Source organism: Ornithorhynchus anatinus, chromosome 19 (genome assembly GCF_004115215.2).
Source record: "Ornithorhynchus anatinus isolate Pmale09 chromosome 19, mOrnAna1.pri.v4, whole genome shotgun sequence".
Lineage (NCBI taxonomy): Eukaryota > Metazoa > Chordata > Mammalia > Monotremata > Ornithorhynchidae > Ornithorhynchus > Ornithorhynchus anatinus.
Window position 1 is genome coordinate 22,924,150 of NC_041746.1, and position 18,228 is coordinate 22,942,377.

At 46.8% G+C, this 18,228-nt stretch overlaps 1 protein-coding gene and 1 long non-coding RNA gene across 7 annotated transcripts in view; one reads left to right on the forward strand and one right to left on the reverse strand.

Annotated features, from left to right (window-relative positions):
- The window catches only part of MMS22L (MMS22 like, DNA repair protein), a 65,506-nt gene extending 59,120 nt beyond the window's left edge, over positions 1–6,386 (reverse strand). Inside the window, exons 1-7 of one of the 4 annotated variants that reach the window (XM_029047165.2) lie at positions 6,349–6,386; positions 4,872–5,059; positions 3,952–4,077; positions 2,931–2,980; positions 1,418–1,505; positions 1,145–1,322; positions 406–499 (exon numbers count right to left, since the gene is read on the reverse strand). In XM_029047165.2, the coding sequence (XP_028902998.1) occupies positions 406–499; positions 1,145–1,322; positions 1,418–1,505; positions 2,931–2,980; positions 3,952–4,077; positions 4,872–5,044 (709 nt within the window). In that variant the 5' untranslated portion in view covers positions 5,045–5,059; positions 6,349–6,386. Of the gene's footprint in view, positions 1–405; positions 500–1,144; positions 1,323–1,417; positions 1,506–2,930; positions 2,981–3,951; positions 4,078–4,871; positions 5,233–6,348 lie in introns of those variants that run through there. The other 3 variants (XM_029047164.2, XM_039914774.1, XM_029047166.2) reach the window with 3 other exon arrangements.
- Positions 6,387–11,256: 4,870 nt separating this feature from the next.
- The window catches only part of LOC103170936, an 89,338-nt gene continuing 82,366 nt past the window's right edge, over positions 11,257–18,228 (forward strand). For all 3 annotated transcript variants that reach the window (XR_003753602.2, XR_005661124.1, XR_005661123.1), the window contains exons 1-2: positions 11,257–11,391; positions 16,628–16,737. This is a non-coding gene — a long non-coding RNA (uncharacterized LOC103170936). The remainder of the gene's footprint in view (positions 11,392–16,627; positions 16,738–18,228) is intronic.

Below are 18,228 nucleotides of genomic sequence, written 5' to 3' on the forward strand. Positions count from 1 at the left end.
GAATCCAACTAACTGCTCCTCTTTCGTTTTAAAAGTGACATATTAAAAGCCCAAATTTTGGTTTTAAAAGACATTAAAAATACCAGCTAAGGGCTCATATATCATTTCAGAAGACAGCATTCTCCAAGAACACAATTACAATGCTAAGTGAAGTTTCACTACATAGTAAGGCTAAACAGCCACTGAAAGCATGCTGGTTTAGTCAAAAATAACTTTACACTGATTGCGCAGCATTATAAGATCTTCATATATTCTGCATCACATGAAGCACAATTTGGCCTTTTAATACCAGGGTGATCCTTAACTTAGTTTTAAAATACAAGCGCCTTAACGCCACAGAGTATAATTTACAGAACAGCAAAACCAAATATAAATATGGAGAACAATGGAAACCTGTGAACTTACTCAGTGTTTTTTCACCTAGGATATGAAGGATTTCCAGAACTAACCAGTAAATATCCAATTGAAGATGTACTAAATGCCATGACGCTGGGTAGAGCTGTGAAAGATACATAATCAGTGACTCTGAGACAGATGCACCGACAAAGCTTTTCCTACTGGATAGATGAATAACACCTCACAAGACCTTTTATAGGCACGAGGACCCAAGTCTGTCACTTGACTACTCCGTGCCTCAGTTCCCCCATCTGCAAAAGGGGGATCCAATACCCGGCCTCCCACCGACAAACTGGGAGCCCCACGTGGGACCTGATGATCTTGTATCTACCCCAGTGCTTAGTTCGGTGCTCGGCAGAGAGTTAGCGCTTAACAGAAGCCACAATTATTATCATCGTGATTAGTTTTAAAATCTTCTCAGAAACTCTCCATACCATCAAGAGAAGCCTCTTAGCCAGGCCTCAGTCTTCTCTGGGCCAGAAAAGAAAAGCAAACATGGTTTTAAATCGTTTTTGAATCATTTAAATCCAAATGATCTTCTTTTAAACGGACTCGCCCCCCAAATTATCATTTGCCGGGCAAGCCGAAAAGAATGTCGGCTTCTTTTCTTTCCTTTTTTTTTTTTTTTTTTTTAACTACCTACGTGTCTCAATAAAGAGATGTAGGCTGGAAATTTTCTGCACTTAAAGGTGCAATTACTTCATCCTTTGTGAAGTTGCCATATGTTAGTGTTGGACGCGAGCCAAACCTGTGCCTGGTTTTGTATCGTAAATGCTCCCAGGGTAACACCGGGGAGTTCAGATAGATGTCCGACGTATAAGATCAATCCGTGAAGCTCTTCGACCAAGGTGGAGGGAAGTTGAATCTCTAGTTCCTCGTACGGGTGAAGAGGCTCATCGCTGTCCACTTTGTGGATTTTCAGATACCTAGATACACAGCACAAAACACATTCAGAGCCCCCAAATGATCGCAGGCGTTCAAATCGTTTACCGAGTCTGGAAAAGGACAAGCGAGAGCGTACCTGAAGATGAAAACTTTCACATAATGAAGAAATGTAACACACTGCTCTCTAATCGTTTTTGCTTCCCAGTGAATGTTCGATGCCTGACCTGAAAACAAAGTGGACACATCAATTATGCTAAAATGGAACTACCTGGAGTTTTTAAATGACCCATCTTGTCGCGTCTTATGCCGTCGAGTCGTTTCCGACCCATAGCGACATAACTCTTCCACAACGCCCTGCTCTCCACCTGCAATCGTTCTGGTCGTGGACGCACAGAGTTTTCTTGGTCAAAATATGGAAGTGGTTTACCACTGACGCCTTCCGCGCGGTCAATTCGAGTCTCCGCCCTCGACTCTCTCCCGTGCCGCTGCTGCCCAGCACGGTTGAGTTTTGACTTGTAGCCTATGGCCTGCCCCGAGACCATCAGAGGACTGGAAACTCTCCAGGTGCCACCATGAGAGGGGTAAATGACCCACAGAGATTTTTAACTATTTTACCACGTTAATTACTTCATTATTAAAAGTAATTCTTTAGACTGTAAGATCGTTGTGAGCAGGGAACATATGTACCGATTGTTATATCGTAGTTACCCAAGCACTTAGTATAGCGCTCTGCACACAGTGTGCGTTGAATAAATGCGATCGATTGATTCAGGGACTGTCTTTTCACAGGTCTCCCTATATTCAGCTCTCTTCCACTGGATAAGTGCACTACACGACAAACTAAATCATCTTTTGTTTTCTGCATTATTTCCACTAGATTCCAATCACAGCACGTCCTTATCCTTAGGAGGAAAGAATTCTTTCTGGGTGTGGAAACAATGACAAGATTTTTTTGCCTAGTGGAAAGACCACGGGCCTCGGAGTCAGAGGGCCTGGGTTCTAGTTCCGACTCCGCCACTTGTCTGCTGCGTGACCTTGGATTAAATATTTATTTACATTAATGCCTGTCTCCCCTTCTAGACTGTAAGATTCTTTTGGGCAGGGACTGCCTGCTAATTTATTTATTTAATCAGATTAATATCTGTCTCCTCCTCTAGAATGTAAGCTCATTGTGGGCGGGGAATGTGTCTGTTCACTGTTATACGGTACTCTCCCAAGTGCTTAGCACAGTGCTTCGCACACTTTAAGTGCTCAAGAAATATGACTGAATTAATCAGGCGCTACTATTACTACTAATAATGGTATTTAAACACCTACTTTGTACCAGGCATTGTACTAAGCACTGAGGTAGACACAAAATCATCAGGTTGGACACAGTCCCTGTCCCACACTGGATTCACAGTCTTAATCCTCAGTTTACAGATGAGGGAACTGAGGCACAGAGAAGTGAAGTGACTTGCCCAAGGTCACACAGCAGACACGTGGTGGAGCCGGGACTAGAAGCCAGGTCCTTCTGACTCCCGGGTCCGTGCTTCCACTTCTACGGGAAGTGAATCACCGGGCCCGTTTCCCACATTTATTTCCCGTGCAGGTACCCCAACTGGAAACAACGCTAACCTCTGCATAGCTTTAGTACCCTTCAAACTTACCAAAGTCTGGGTTGGCCAGCAACAAGGTTTCCAACTTTTTCACTTGCTGCCTAATTTAAAAATTGTACAGTTTAGTCTAGTGAAAATAAGAATTATATGGCAAGACAAGTCAGTACGGCATCCCTTAGTCCCATCGGTTCCTGAACCTTGCCCTTAGCTTCACTATACGGTGACGGTCGCTCTCTCAGATTAGCAATTCTTGGAGGACAGAGATGGTCTATTCTTTAATGGCTAGCCCAAGCTTTTAGCTCAATGCTGTACACCATAAGGACCCACGCCCTCTCCCACTACAACCCAGCCCACACGCTTCACTCTAACGCCAACCTACTAACTGTTCTTCGCCCTCATCTACCTTGCCACCGCACACCCTGCCCCTGGCCCGCAACTCCGTCCCCCTTCACCACGACTCTCCCTGCCTTCGGGGCAGCCCACCTTTAAGCGCTTACCATGTGTCAGGCACTGTACTAAGTGCTGGGTAGATACAAACTAATCAGGTCGGACACAGTCCCTGTCCCACATGAGGCTCAAAGTCTCTCCTCCAAGAGTTCTTCCCCAACGAAACCCTCATTTCTCCTCTTCCTATTCCATTCCTAGCCCACAGGGACCCCTCCGTGGCCTACAGAATAGAGCCAGGGCCTGGCACTCAGAAGGACCTGGGTTTTAATCCTGGCTCCGCCACTTGTCTCCTGTGTGACCTTGGTCAAGTCACTTCCCTTCTCTCTGCCTCAGTTCCCTCATCTGTCAAATAGAGATTAAGACTGTGAGCCCCATGTGGGACAGGGACCGTGTCCAACCTGATTAGCTTGTATCTACCCCAGTGCTTAGAACAGTGCTGGACACCTAGTAAGCGCCTCATCACCATTATCACGACATCGGTCTGTAGGGAGAAGGGTACAGGAACACTGAGCAGGCTGCTTATTCTGAAATTCCACACGTTGGAATACGGATATCTATCCAAAACTAAAGGGAGATGTGCATTCGGAACAATTACATAATAATGGCTGGAAGAGAAGGAACGTACCTGAATAAAAAAAAGAGATGTGTAGGTGAATTAACTAATGCGGTTTCAGTCACCCATTGGATGTCAAAGAGTTCCACTGTATCTTCTTCAAAATGGGTTGGTAAAGGATCCAGCCTCAGCATCAGCCTGAAATCACAATTCGGCATCAGAAATCCATTTTTGCATTGTTTTAGAATGACCATATCCTGAGAAACTTTGCAGTTTGCAGTTTATGTTTTATGTATGGCAGTGGCTAAATCCTGTTGGTTCTTCCACCTCGACACTGATCAGAACTACCCTTTTCTTTATATATATCCAAAGAACTACCAGTCAGTTTGAGCTGAATGGGGCTGAAAAAGTTTGATTTTCTAAGCGACTGTGGACCCTCGACCTTCCACCCCATCACACCACCAAACCAAAATCCAGCAGTGATAATAATAATTATGGTATTGGTTAAGCACTTATTATGTGCCGTGCCCTGTTCGAAGCGCTGGGGTAGATACAAGGTAATCAGTTTGTCCCACGTGGGGCTCGGAATCCCCATTTTACAGATGAGGTAACTGAGGCACGGAGAAGTGAAGTGGCTTGCCCCAGGTCACACAGCGGACAAGTATGAGAGTGGTCTGGCATAGTGGATAGAGCACGGGCCCGGGAGTCAGAAGGTCACGGGTTCCAATTCCGGCTCTGCCACTTGTCTGCTGTGTGACCTTGGGCGAGTCCCTTCCCTTCTCTGGGCCTCGGTTTCCTCGGCTATAAAATGGGGATCGAGACTGTGATCCCCGTGTGGGACGGGGACTGTGTCCAAATCGATTTGGTGGATCCACCCCAGCGCTTAGTAGAGTGCCTGGCACTTAGTACACACAAATACCATCATACTTATTATTACCATCTTGTATCTATCCCAGCGCTTAGTACATAGCTTATTATTATTATAAACTTACCTCTTAAGAGAGCCAGTTGCCAGATAAGCCTCTACCGACCAACCTCTTCCTCCCTCTCGGCTGCCCTGGGCACAGGAGAAGTAAGGGGGGCTGCACCAGGCGGTCTCCAGCTCCAGCTCCAAACTTTCCGTCAGGATTAGGGAATTGGAAGCGGCACCCGAACCGTCATCCATCCTTCGGGTCTTTCCCTGGAAAGAATTTCGGGAAGTTCCCCACTTTCCAAACCGCCCCGGGCTCGGACGGGGAGAAGAAAGGCTGGGATTTAGGCTGTGCGGGGCAAGTCTGCCCGGGCACGGAATTTCCATGCAAGGGGAGCGAGCTCAGTGGTGGGAGGCAGAGGATGGAGGGACAGGGGATGTGTCTGTTTATTGCTACAGTGTGCTCTCCCAAGTGCTTAGTATAGTGCTCTGCACCCAGTAAGCACTCAATACTGATGGGTGGGGAGGAGGGGGAGGAGGGAGAAGGGAGAGGAGGGGAAGAAGAGGAGGAAAGAGGAGGAAGGAGGAGGGAAGAGGGGGAGGAGGGAGAAGAGGAGCGGGGGAAAAGGAGGAGGGGGAAGGGGAGGAGGGAAGAGGAGGAGGGGAAGGAGGAGGAAAGAAGAAGGAGAAGGGGGAGGAGGAGGGAGAAGAGGCAGGAGGAGGATGGAAAAGGGGGAGGAGGAGGAGGTAGAGGGGAGGGAAGAGGAGGGGGCAAAAGAGGAAAGAGGGGAGGAGGAGGAGGGAAAAGGGGGAGGGGAGAAGGGGGAGGAGAGGAGGAAGGAGGAGGGAAGAGGAGAGGGAAGAGGTGGAGAAGGGACAAGAGGAAGGAGGTGGGAAGAGGAGGTAGAAGAGAAGGAAGAGGGAGGGAAAAGGAGGAGGAGGAGGAAGAAGAGGAAAAAAAAGGGGAGAAGGGAGGGAAAAAGAGGAGGAGGAAGGAGAAGAGGCGGGGGAAAGGAGGAGGGAGGAGGAGGGAAGAGGAGGAGGAGGAAGGACGAGGAGGGAGGGAGAAGGAGGAGAAGGAGGAGGGAAGAGGTGGAGGGAGGGAAGAGAAGAAGGAGAAGAAGGAGGAGGAGGAGGAGGGAGGAGGAGGAGGAGGAGGAGGGAGGAGGAGGAGGGAGGGAGGAGGAGGAGGGAAGAGGAGGAGGAGGGAAGAGGAGGAGGAGGGAGGGAGGAGAAGAAGGAGGAGGGAAGAGGTGGAGGAAGGGAAGAGAAGAAGAAGGAGAAGGAGGAGGGAGGAGAAGGAGGAGGAGGAGGGAGGAGGAGGAGGAGGGAGGGAGGAGAAGGAGGGAGGAAAAGGAGGAGGAGCGAGGGAGGAGGAGCGAGGGAGGAGGAGCGAGGGAGGAGGAGAGGGGAGGAGGAGGGGGGAAGAGGAGGGGGAGGAGCGAGCCCTGCAGGAAGCCCCCTTCCCCCTCTCCTCTCCTCTCCCCTCCCCTCCCCCTCCTGGGTCCTGGGGCTTCCAGCCCTGGAGCAGGTGAGCCGCGGGGCGGACACGGAGCTACCTGGGCGTCCGGGAGGAGGAGGAAAAAGAAGAAGAGGAGGACGAGGACGAGGAATCCCGAGATCCCGGCGCCTCCGGGACTCCCGGCTCCTCCGCGAGGGGGCGGGGCGGAGCAACCCGCACAGGCCACGCCCCCTCCCCCCCACACTCTCGCGAGACCCCGCTGGCCCGCCCGGCTCGGCCCGGACAGATCTCGCGAGAGCAGAGGCCGGGGAGGGCGGGCGGGCGTGGAAAGGGAGCCGGCGGAGCGCCGTGTGCGCATGCGCGGGGGGAGGGGGAGCGCGGGAAAAAAGGCCTCTTGCATTCATTGATAATAAATACGGTCGTGGTTAATAATAATAATAACAGTGTTGGTATTTCTTAAGCGCTTCCTAGGTGTAGAGCACTGTTCTAAGCGCTGGGGAAGATACAGGGGAATCAGGTTGTCCCATGGGAGGCTCCCAGTCTTCATCCCCATTTTCCAGATGAGGTCACTGAGGCCCAGAGAAGTGAAGCAATAATAATAATAATGACAACGTTGGTATTTGTTAAGCGCTTACTCTGTGCAGAGCACTGTTCTAAGCGCTGGGGGAGATCCAGGGTCATCAGGTTGTCCCACGGGAGGCTCCCAGTCTTTATCCCCATTTTCCAGTTGAGGTCACTGAGGCCCAGAGAAGTGAAGTAATAATAATAATGATAACGTTGGTATTTGTTAAGCGCTTACTCTGTGCAGAGCAATGTTCTAAGCGCTGGGGGAGATCCAGGGTCATCAGGTTGTCCCACGGGAGGCTCCCAGTCTTCATCCCCATTTTCCAGATGAGGTCACAGAGGCCCAGAGCAGTGAAGTGACTTGCCCACAGTCACCTAGCTGACAAGTGGGAGAGTAGGAATTCGAACCCATGACCTCTGACTCCCAAGCCTGGGCTCTTTCCACTGAGCCATGCTGTGTTGGTATTTGTTAAGTGCTTACTCTGTGCAGAGCACTGTTCTAAGCACTGGGGTAGATAAAGGGTCAGCAGGTTGTCCCACGTGGGGCTCCCAGTCTTCATCCCCATTTTACAGATGAGGGAACTGAGGCCGAGAGCAGTGAAGTGACTTGCCCACAGTCACACAGCTGACAAGTGGCAGAGTCGGAATTCAAACCTATGACCTCTGACTCCTAAGCCCAGGCTCTTTTCACTGAGCCACACTGGTTAAGCCCTGACTATGTGCCAAGCACTATTCTCTGCACATAGTAAGCGCTTAACACATACCAACATTATTATAATTACTAAGCAGAATTTCAAGAATACAATACAACCAAATTAGCCAAGTTCCCTGCCAGCAATGAGCTTTTACAGTCTAGACGGGGAGACAGAACACCAATCAAACAATGGTACTTATTGACCGCTTACTGTGTGCAGGACACTGTACTAAGCACTCGGGAGAGTAAAACACAACAGAATAAGCAGACACATCTCCTGCCCACGATGATTTTACAGTCTGGAGGGAGAAAGAACATCAGTCCACCAATCAGTGGTATTTATTGAGTGCTTACTGCGGGTGGGTAGATAACAAGACAATTGTTGTCTTGTTGGTCGCAGTGTCTGTCCCATATGGCAGCACTCACAGTCTTAATCCCCATTTTATAGATGAGCTAACAGGAAGAGAGATGTTAAGTGACTTGTCCGGGGTCCCACAGCAGACAAGTGGTGGAGTGGGGATTAGAACACAGGTCCTTCTGCCTCTCAGGCCCCTACTCTATCTACTTGGATGTGCTGTTTCATCATTATTTCATTCAATCATATTTATTGAGCACTTACTAGGTGCAGAGCATTGTACTAAACACTTGGAATGTACAATTCGCCAACAGAGAGAGACAATCCCTGCCCAACACGGCCCTGACCGAGGGCCAGAAGCAGTGTAGCTAAGTTGAAAGGACGTAGCTGTGCCCCGTCAGGGGACTCAGGAGACCTAATCCTGATCAGGTGCTTGTTTACTCCACGGGGGAATCACTGAATTTCTCAGTTTCCTCACCTGAAAAATGGAATTTAATATCTCTTCTCCCTTCCCTTTAAATTGCGAGCGCTACTTGAGTTTGGAACTGAGTCTGATCGCCTTCTGCCTACTTATCACAATGCGTGGCATATAATTTTGATTTAACCATACTGCTTGAGTATCTTCAATTTGTATTCCCCTTCCCCCCACCCCCACCTACTAGATTTTAAGCTCCTTGAGGGGTATCAATCAATCATATTTGAGTACTCAGTGTATGCAGGGTAGCGTACTAGGCACTTGGGGAATACAAGAGAGACCCAGCCCGCACACTTCACTCTTCTAATGCCAACCTATTTGCTGTACTTCCTCCTCATTCATTCATTCAATAGTATTTACTGAGCGTTTACTATGTGCAGAGCACTGTACTAAGTGCTTGGAATGTACAATTCGGCAACAGATAGAGACAATCCCTGCCCAATGATGGGTTTACGGTCTAATCAACATTATTATTATTATTATTAATTGGGATCTATCTCATCACTGAATTCTTGCCCCCATCCTGTCTCCGGCCTGGAATGCCCTCCCTCCTAATATTCAACAGGCAATTCTTTTCCCCCTGCTTCAGAGCCTTAATGAAGGCATATATTCTCATATCTCATCATATCATATATGAAGATATATCTTCATATCTTCTCCAAGAGGACTTCCCTGACTGAACCTTTCCTTTTTTCCACTCCCTTCTACGTCACCCCGACTTGCTCCCTTTATTCACATCCCCTCTTCCCAGTTCCTCAGTACTTATGAACCTCTCTGCAATTTTATTTTTTATATTAATGTCTGTCTCCCCTTCTAGGCTCTAAGCATTCTATTAATATGATTAACTGATTGACGTGGTCATGGAGTGATAGTGCTTTTTTTTCCCTTGGTATTTGTCAAGCGCTAACTTTGTGCCAGGCACTGTTTTAAGCGCTGGGGTAATAATAATAATAATAATGTTGGTATTTGTTAAGCGCTTACTATGTGCCGAGCACTGTTCTAAGCGCTACCAGTGAATCGGGTTGGACGCAGTCCATGTCCCAGTTGGGGCTCACAGTCTTAATCCTCATTCTACAGGTAACTGAGGCACAGAGAAGTTAAGTGAGATGCCCAAGGTCATGCACCAGACGAGGTGGAGCGGGGATTAGAACCCAGATCCTTCTGACTCCCAGGCCCGGGATCTATCTACAAGGCCAGGCTGCTTCTAGTTTGGGGGGATAAAGGTAGGTCTACTCTTTAAAGATTTCTGCTCTCTCTGACACCCTGTAGCCTAGAGAGCCAATCAATCAGTGATAGTTATTGAGCACTTAATCCATATGGAACCCCTTATAGTCCGCTTGGGAAAGTTCACTTATATTTTGGAAATGCTCATGGAAGCACATTTTCCCTGGGTAGGTGAGACGTGGGAGAAGAATGGAGTATAGCGGACCCAAGTCACTCTTGCAATGCGATAAAAATAATGTTGGTATTTGTTAAGCGCTTACTATGTACAGAGCACTGTTCTAAGCGCTGAGGGAGATACAGGGTAATCAGATTGTCCCACGTGGGGCTCACAGTTAATCCCCATTTTACAGAGGAGGTCACTGAGGCACAGAGAAGTGAAGTGACTTGCCCACAGTCACACAGCTGACATGTGGCAGAGCTGGGATTCGAACCCATGACCTCTGACTCCCAAGCCAGGGCTCTTTCCACTGAGCCATGCTGCTTCTCTAATCACTGTGGTATCTGTTAAGTGCTTACTATGTGCCGGGCACTATACTAAGCACTGGGGTAGATAAAAGTTAACCAGGTTGGACCCAGTCTCTGTCCCAAATAAGGCTCACTGTCTTCATTCCCATTTTGCAGACGAGGGAACAGAGGCGCAGAGAAGTGTAATGATTTGCCCAAGGCACCACAGCAGACAAGTGGTGGGGTTTAGAACCAGGTCTTTCTGACTCCCAGGCCCATGCTCTATCCACTAGACCACACTGCTTCTCATGGGATGTGAAAGGAGCCTGAAAGATAGAATGAGCTTTTGAAAGATACAGTCGCAAACATTATAATATACCACCAGCAGACAATAATTGATAGTAATAATGTTGGTATTTGTTAAGCGCTTACTCTGTGCAGAGCACAGTTCTAAGCGCTGGGGTAGATACAGGTAATCAGGTTGTCCCACGTGAGGCTCAGAGTCTTAATCCCCGTTTTACAGATGAGGGAATTGAGGCACAGAGAAGTGAAGTGACTCACCCACAGTCATGCAATTCACAAGTGGTGGAGCTGGGATTCGAACCCATGACCTCTGACTCCCAAGCCAGGGCTCTTTCCACTGAGCCACGCTGCTTCTCTACTAGTGATAGTATTTGTGTATTTTTTTCAGCACTTACTATGTGCCAGACACTATTCTAAGTGCTGGAGAAGAGACAAGGTAATCAGGTCGGTCTCCGTCCCTGTCCCACATAGATCTTAATCCCCATTTTACAGATGAGGTAACAGACACAGAGCAGTTTAGTGACTGGCCCGAGGTCACACAGCAGACACGTGGCAGAGCTAGGATTAGAATCCAAGGCCTTCTGACTCCTAAGCCCGAGCTCTATCTACAAGCCCATTTTGCTTCTAAGCTGTGTGCAGAGCACTGCATTAAACACTGGGAAAGAGCACGCAAATGGGAATCCTACATGGCCTCTGTCTCTTGAAGGGCTCAGGGTTTATGAGTAGAAATTTCAGGAAGATCAAGACCTGAACAGGCACGTTTAGGGAAAACAATACAGGTGTTTGCACTGGCAAGCTCATTACTAGAGCACGCACACAGACAAAGAAAAACCCTTTCAAATTTATGCACGTGGCTCTTATCGGCCTCACCTGTTGATAGGCATGTGATCGCATTGTCAGTAGTCTTGCTTTAAAGGCAGGAGGAGAGAACACTCCTTTCGGGCTGTAACATAAGAACGGCTCTTTGTCGGCGCGATATATTGGTAGTTTTCAGTCTCTTTCATTGTCTTTTGTGATGTTTATTTAGTCTTAAGGCTTCTTCCACCAATACCTTTTAAGTTTGAAGAAGGCACCATTTGAGGTAAGGTGTTGCAAGTATGTGCTCTATAGTGTTTTCTCAAGTTCTTAGTTTAGGCTTCTGCTAAGAGTAAGTGGTCCATCAATTCTATTGACTGGTTTGATTGAAAGGATCAATGCATGATTGATAATTTTCCACTTAATATGCATATAAACCTTATCCCTTTTTCCCTGTCACATTTTATTAACAACCAAAAAAACTTCCTGGTAGTATTTTATTTTCTCCCCCTAGAAGTTTCAGGCTTTCTGAAATGTCTGCTCCAAGCAGTTGCCTCATTCATGATTGCTACACAGGAGATAGATTTGTATTTGGTTTCTTTCTCAATTAATAATAATAAAGAATTTATGTGCTTAGCATTTTATGAAGCACTTGAATAGAGGGAAATAATCATACTGGACACAGGCCCTGACCCATTGAGGCTCACAATCTAAGATTGTTATAGTTTTATATTCTTCCCACATGCTTGCTAAGCACATAAATACATTTAACTGACTATAGATCTTTACTTGATGCTATATTATCACCTTGTTATCAATCATTGTGGCCAGGGAATGCATCTATCAACTCTGTTATTGTACTGCACACAGTAAGCACTCAAGTATAAGGGGGAGGGAGAACAGATATTGAACCCCCATTTTACAGATGACATTGAGGTGCATAGTGGTTAAGTAACTTGCCCAAGGTCCCACAGCAGGGAAATAGTAGAGTCAGGATTAGAATCCAGTTCCCCTGACTTCCAGGCCTATGTTCTTTCCACTACACTATGTTGCTTCTCTATCCTTATGCTATGCCATTTGCATCATTAGCTCTTTAAATCACTTCTAATATTTCTACTTAAGATGGTGTGCTCACTTTAGGTCACTTGAGAGTAGTTTTGAGAGACCGTGTTGAAATCCATCCTTGTCAAATACTCCCTTCAGGTTAAGTGCATTATTACAGTGTGAAGACCTTCAGGTATTCCAGATGCTCACTGTCTGCCATCTTCTCTTGCCAGGTGATAGTATTTCACACAGGTAACGTTAGGAAAATTGCTCTAGCAGTCAGATGTGCTGCCTGTGGTTGACCCAACCCTCACAGACAAAAACCAAAACAAAACTGGACATAACTGTATAGACACATTGTCTAGGTGTACAATTTAGGGGGAAGATATGTCCCCTCTTGACTGTGCACTTGTGGTGGACAGAGAATTGTCTGTTATGTTGGGGACCTGGCTCCGTTTCCTTAGGGGGAACCTGTCTACCAATTTTGTTCTACTCTCCAAGTGCTTAGTACAGTGCTCTGAACACAGTAAGCACTTAGTAAATACCATTAATTAATAGGAACATGAAAAGAAACAGTGTGGGCAGGCAAACCACGTCTGCCCAGTCTTGCTTGTCATCTTTAGTCAATTTTTATTCCTTTCCCTATTCTCTCCCACAAGTTTCCTTAGACCTTTGGTTGAAGAAAGGAGATGTAGACAACTACTGCTATCGCTTTGACTTGACTTTTTGAAAACCTCCTTTACCCACTCCCTTGTCCACATCAAACCTCCAGCACTATCCATAATGAGGTGGGTTTTTTTTTAATATTTAGTGCTTACTATGTACTAAGCACTGGGGTAGATACAAGTTAATTGGGTGGGACCCAGTCCCTGTTCCACAGAGGGCTCAGTCTTAATTCCCATTTTTCAGATGAGGTAACTGAGGAACAGAGAAGTGACTTGCCCAAGGTCACCCAGCAGGAAAGTGGCAGTCATTAGAAGAATATCCCTTCCAGCCCTGACTGACTTCCCTTTGCAGAATTATAATTTCCTCTTTCCCCCCAGCAGTAGTCAGAGATGGTCCTTGAAACATAAGTGCTTAACAAATACCATTATTATTATTATTATTAGAGGATGATGCTTTATCTTGACTCCCATTTTGGTGGAGAAGATGTGCCTCAGTGCAACTTTTCGTTTCCCATTTTTCAGGTCTAATTCTTCTCCAAAGAAATGGTGCGGGCTCTGGAGTCAGAGGTTGTTGCTGCGTGACCTTGGTCATGTCACTTAATTTCTCTGGACCTCAGTTATCTCATCTGTAAAATGGGGATGAAAACCCTCCCTCTGAGTGCCATGTGGGACTTGTATCTAAATTTGTATCTATGCCAACACTTAATAGTGCTTGACACATAGTAAATGCTTAACATATACCATAAAACAGTGGCAGCTGGTCTGTTGGTGTTTGCTGCCATTAAGTGTTTGTCTCCCGCTCTAGACTGTAAGCTCACTGTGGGGGAGGGAATGTCTTTTTTATAGTTATTGTACTCTATCAAGTGCTTCTACATAGCTCTCCACACAGTAAGTGCTCAATAAATACCATTGATTGCTTTCTGAGTTAGCCTTGATTCTCTTGTCTTAACCTCCTCCAGTGCCCTGGAGCTTTCCATCCCTCTTAATAAAGGCTTCTCAGCTGTAAGCTTGTGGTGGACAGGGAATTTCACTGTTTATTATACTTTCCCAAGCGCTTCATACAGTGGTCTGCACACAGTAAGCACTCAAAGACGACTGAGTGAATGAACAATCATGTGCTAATCACTGAGATCACCCAGAGTTCACTTCAGCCCTTCTAATTAGGCAGCCTACTGCTTCAAGCCAGGTTTGCCTGGAGTAGATTCATTTTCAGGGAGAATTTCTCTATGGAAAATTGCAATTTTTGTCCATATATTCACAGGACACCCCTAACATGAACCGGGTAGTTGTGCTGAGCTGACAGGATCAAGGTATCTGAGCAATTTAAATGACTAGAGTGTAGCCTAATACTAGAACATCTGGGCACCTTTAGTACACATGATTTGAATGTCTGTCCAATGCCTAAACAACTTTTTTATGGTATTTTCAATCATTGGAAAATTAGTGGGTGCAGAGCACTGTACTAAGCACTTGGGAAAGTACAATACAACAATGAAGACACATTGCCTGCTCACAATGAGCTTGTGAAGTGCTTGTTATGTACCAGGCACCAAACTAAATAGATCAAAGTTAATCAGGTTGGGCACAGTTCTGGTCCCACAGGGGGCTCACAGTCTCAACCCCCATTTTACAGATAAGGAAACCGAGACCCAGTAAAGTGCCTTGCTTAAATCACACAACAGGCAAGTGGCAGAGCTGGGATTAGAACTCAGATCCGTCCGACTCCCCAGCCCAGTCTCTCTCCACTAGACCATGTTCATTCTAATAATAATAACTGTGGTGTTTGTTAAGCACCTACAATGTGCCAGGCAATGTACTGAGTACTGGGGTAGATATACACTGTGCTAAGTGCTTGGGAGAGTACACTATAACAGAGTTGCCACATCAGACAAGTGGCAGAGCTGGGATTAGAATTCCAGGTCCTCTGGCTCCCAGCCCCGGGTTCTTTCCACCAGGTCAAGATGTTTCTCACAGACTCTTGGGGTATCTCAACCTCATCCCGGCTCTTGCTATTCACGTAATCTTCCCTAATCCTCGTCTGGTTTCCTGCTTTCAGTCTCTGCCGCATCTATTTGCCCCATATTCCTGTTTGCTGGGGCAGAAGCGGTAGGTGGAGTAATAGGTAAATGAGAAACCTGGGCCACTATCAACATCTGAGCTCCTCAGACTATTTTTTCCCCCCTCTCTCCCACCTCTTTGGGTTTACTGTGAGGAAGGTGACCTTTGAGATTTTAATTGACTATTGGGAGAATAGGAGCCCCTGGGGTCACTGAATAAATAGACTTATGCTCCATGCTAGCCCAAACTTACCCACTTTCTGCCAGGCTTTCTTCCCCCCACCCCATCTCCCTTTTTTATGGTATTTATTAAGGACTTACTATGTACCAATTCATCTTTAGGCAGGGAATGGGTCTATTCTCTCCCAAGTGCTTAGTACTCTGCACACAGTAAGTGCTCAATAAATATGATTGAATGAATGAAGGCATTAAGCGCTGGGGTAGACACAAGCTAATCAGGTTGGACACAGTCCTTGTCAGTTGATTGTATTTATTGAGCGCTTACTGCATGCAGAGTACTGTACTGAGCACTTGGGAGAATAGAGAAGCAGTATGGCTTACTGGAAAGAGTATGGGCTCGAGAGTGAGGATGTGGATTCTAATCCTGCTTCTACCACTTGTCTGCTGTGTGATGTTGGGCAAGTCACTTAACTTGTCTATGCCTGTTACCTCATCTGTAACTGTGAGCCCTAGATGGGGGCAACCTCCTTACTTTGTATCTACCCCAGGGCTTGGCACATAGTAAGTGCTTAACAAATCCCATAATTATTATTACATTATAACAACTCAACAGACACATTTCCTGCCCACAGTGAGCTGGGATTAGAACTCAGGAGATCCACTTGGGACTCTCAGTCTTCATCTCCATTTGATAGATGAGGTAGCTGAAGTGTAGAGAAATGAAGTGACTTGCCCAAGGTGTCACAGCAGATAAGTGGAGGAGCTGGGATTAGAACCCCAGTCCTTCTGATGCCCAGACTCTATCCACTAGGCCACTCTGCTTCTCACCTTTCTCACCCTCTCTCCCTCCATTCTTCATCCTCTTTCCTCCCCCTTCTTCCTCCCTTTCCTCCCTCGCGTCCCCTCTACCATCCTCCTTTCCCTTCATTCCTTTTTTTCTTTTCCCCTGCAACTACTTCTGCTCCTCTAAAGAATTACATAAGGATCGGCTGAATAAGAAGCCTCCGTCTCATTTCACGACACACTCTCCTCTCTCCTTAAATTCCCATCTAATTAAAAAAAAAGTACATCACGGTTAAATAAAACTGTACCCAGGATAACCCTGATTTCCATATGCAGATTTATCTCCAGTGACAACCACCGCTTCCCCCACCTCTCTCTTTCTCCCTCTCTCCCTCTCATTCTCTGATTCCTTCCCTCCGCTTCTCTTTTGCATTGTGCCTTCCTGATTTCCAGCACACCTTCACTCTTTCTACGCTCTCTCTCACCCCCTTGTTCCTGCTGTGAAATAGCTAAACAAAAGCAGACTAGAGATTCAGAGATTGTTTAAAAAAAAAAAAATGTCTGATATTCTATATGCAGAATCCTTGCCGCTTTCCCCTGCTCTGGGGGTTGAAGTTGTCCAGAATAGGATGGGAAGGAGCTGGAAAGGGAGGAGGTGGTAGCCAGGGGCAGCCACAGCTGTTACCAGTTGTGCCGGCTGATCTGGTCTTCGAGGGGAAATGGTCAGCAGGAGGAAATATTGGGAGACAAAAGCTCCCGCTGAAACGCTCATTTCCTTTATTGAACATGGCAGTGCCTGCTACGCCGGTGTGAGTGTGGGCGAAGGAGAGACCTGCTGGGCTTTCGCTGGACCTTTCCCTTCTGGCTGAAGAGACGGTCTTCTGGGCTACGTGGGAACTGGAGGTAAGGCATCCTGTTATGATTCCTCGATTTCCTCCTCGACGAATTTGAAAAAGCGCGTCCTTCGGCTTTGGAGAGCGGGGCAGATCTGCGCCTTCCCTGCATTTTAAAGGCATTCCGCAGGAGCCGAGGCAGAAGGCTGGCAACTCAGGGAAGGTTAGTTACTTGGTTATTTGTGCGGTGTCTGTTGCATAGGAAAAAATATCTGGGGCGTGAGCCTACGAGGATCGGCACGCTCTACCATGGACGGTACACAACCGATGTGCAAAGTCTCTGATAAAACTTTGCGATAAGACACCGAGTCCGACACGCGTGTGCTGTGTGTTTAGCCTGAATACAAATATTAGAACTCCTAATACAATGATACGATTTTTTTAAAGCAGAGAAGTAATGAATGTTGCATAATTAAGTACAGTATTTAATTGGGCTGTTGTGAAGCTAAAGAATAAGGTAATAATTTTTATTGTACTAATCAGTCTCAAGATGTTCTCTGTGTTAATTGGGTTAAAAAAATTGCGGTACTTATTAGAAATTCTAATTTCACAATGCAGCACTGACAATAAGCTCAGCCAGTGAATTATTCACATCTTTAATTTGCTCACTTAATGACAGTGTTCTGTAATCAGAGTGCAGAGACTCTTCCTATGCATTATGTATGATGTTCAGGACTTAAATGCAGGACATTATGTAGCTCTCGGTGGTTCCGTAATTAGTTTTCCACAAGACAGGACTTAGGCGTTCCCAGATGAAGGTCCTCACTGGGATCGAGCTGAGGTTATATCCCAAAATAATCTACGGGAAAGAAACTCAAAGTTAACCGGGCGACTTTGTCCCCTTGGCCTGGTCCGTGGTGGAAATAATGGGTGTCTGTGAAGCGCTCACCCTGTGCCAGGCACTGTACTAAGCACCGGGGTGGATACAAGCAAATAGGGTCGGGTACAGTCCCGATTAAAACAGGTGGTAACTGGTATTTAAGCGCTTACCATGTGCCAGGAACTGTACTGAGCGCTGGGGTAGGCACAAGGTAATCAGGTTGGAGACAGTCCCCCATCCCACATGGGGCTCACAGTCTCAATCTCCGTTTTACAGATGAGGGAACTGAGGCCCAGAGAAGTGAAGCGACTTGCCCAAGGCCATGCAGCAGACAGGTGGCGGAGCTGGGATTAGAACTCAGGACCTTTTGACTCCCAGGCCCCGTCTCTATCCACTACACCCAGCCACTGCACCCCCCTCTCGGGGCTGAAAGCTTCCAGAGCAAAGTTGCAGTGGCCAAGGCTTTCGCACAGTTTCTCAGCAGACCAGAGGGGAAAGATAAATTTTCTTTAATTAGCGTTCACAGAAGCCATCAGGCCTCCAGTATGCATTCTCAGCATGCTTTGGACGTGGGTAAGTGCAGATGCAAATCATGTTGGAACGGTATTAGCTGTAATTGTTTTCAGACCCATTTACAAGCCCAAATGGGCAGAAAGCCTTCTTTAATCATACATCGTCCTC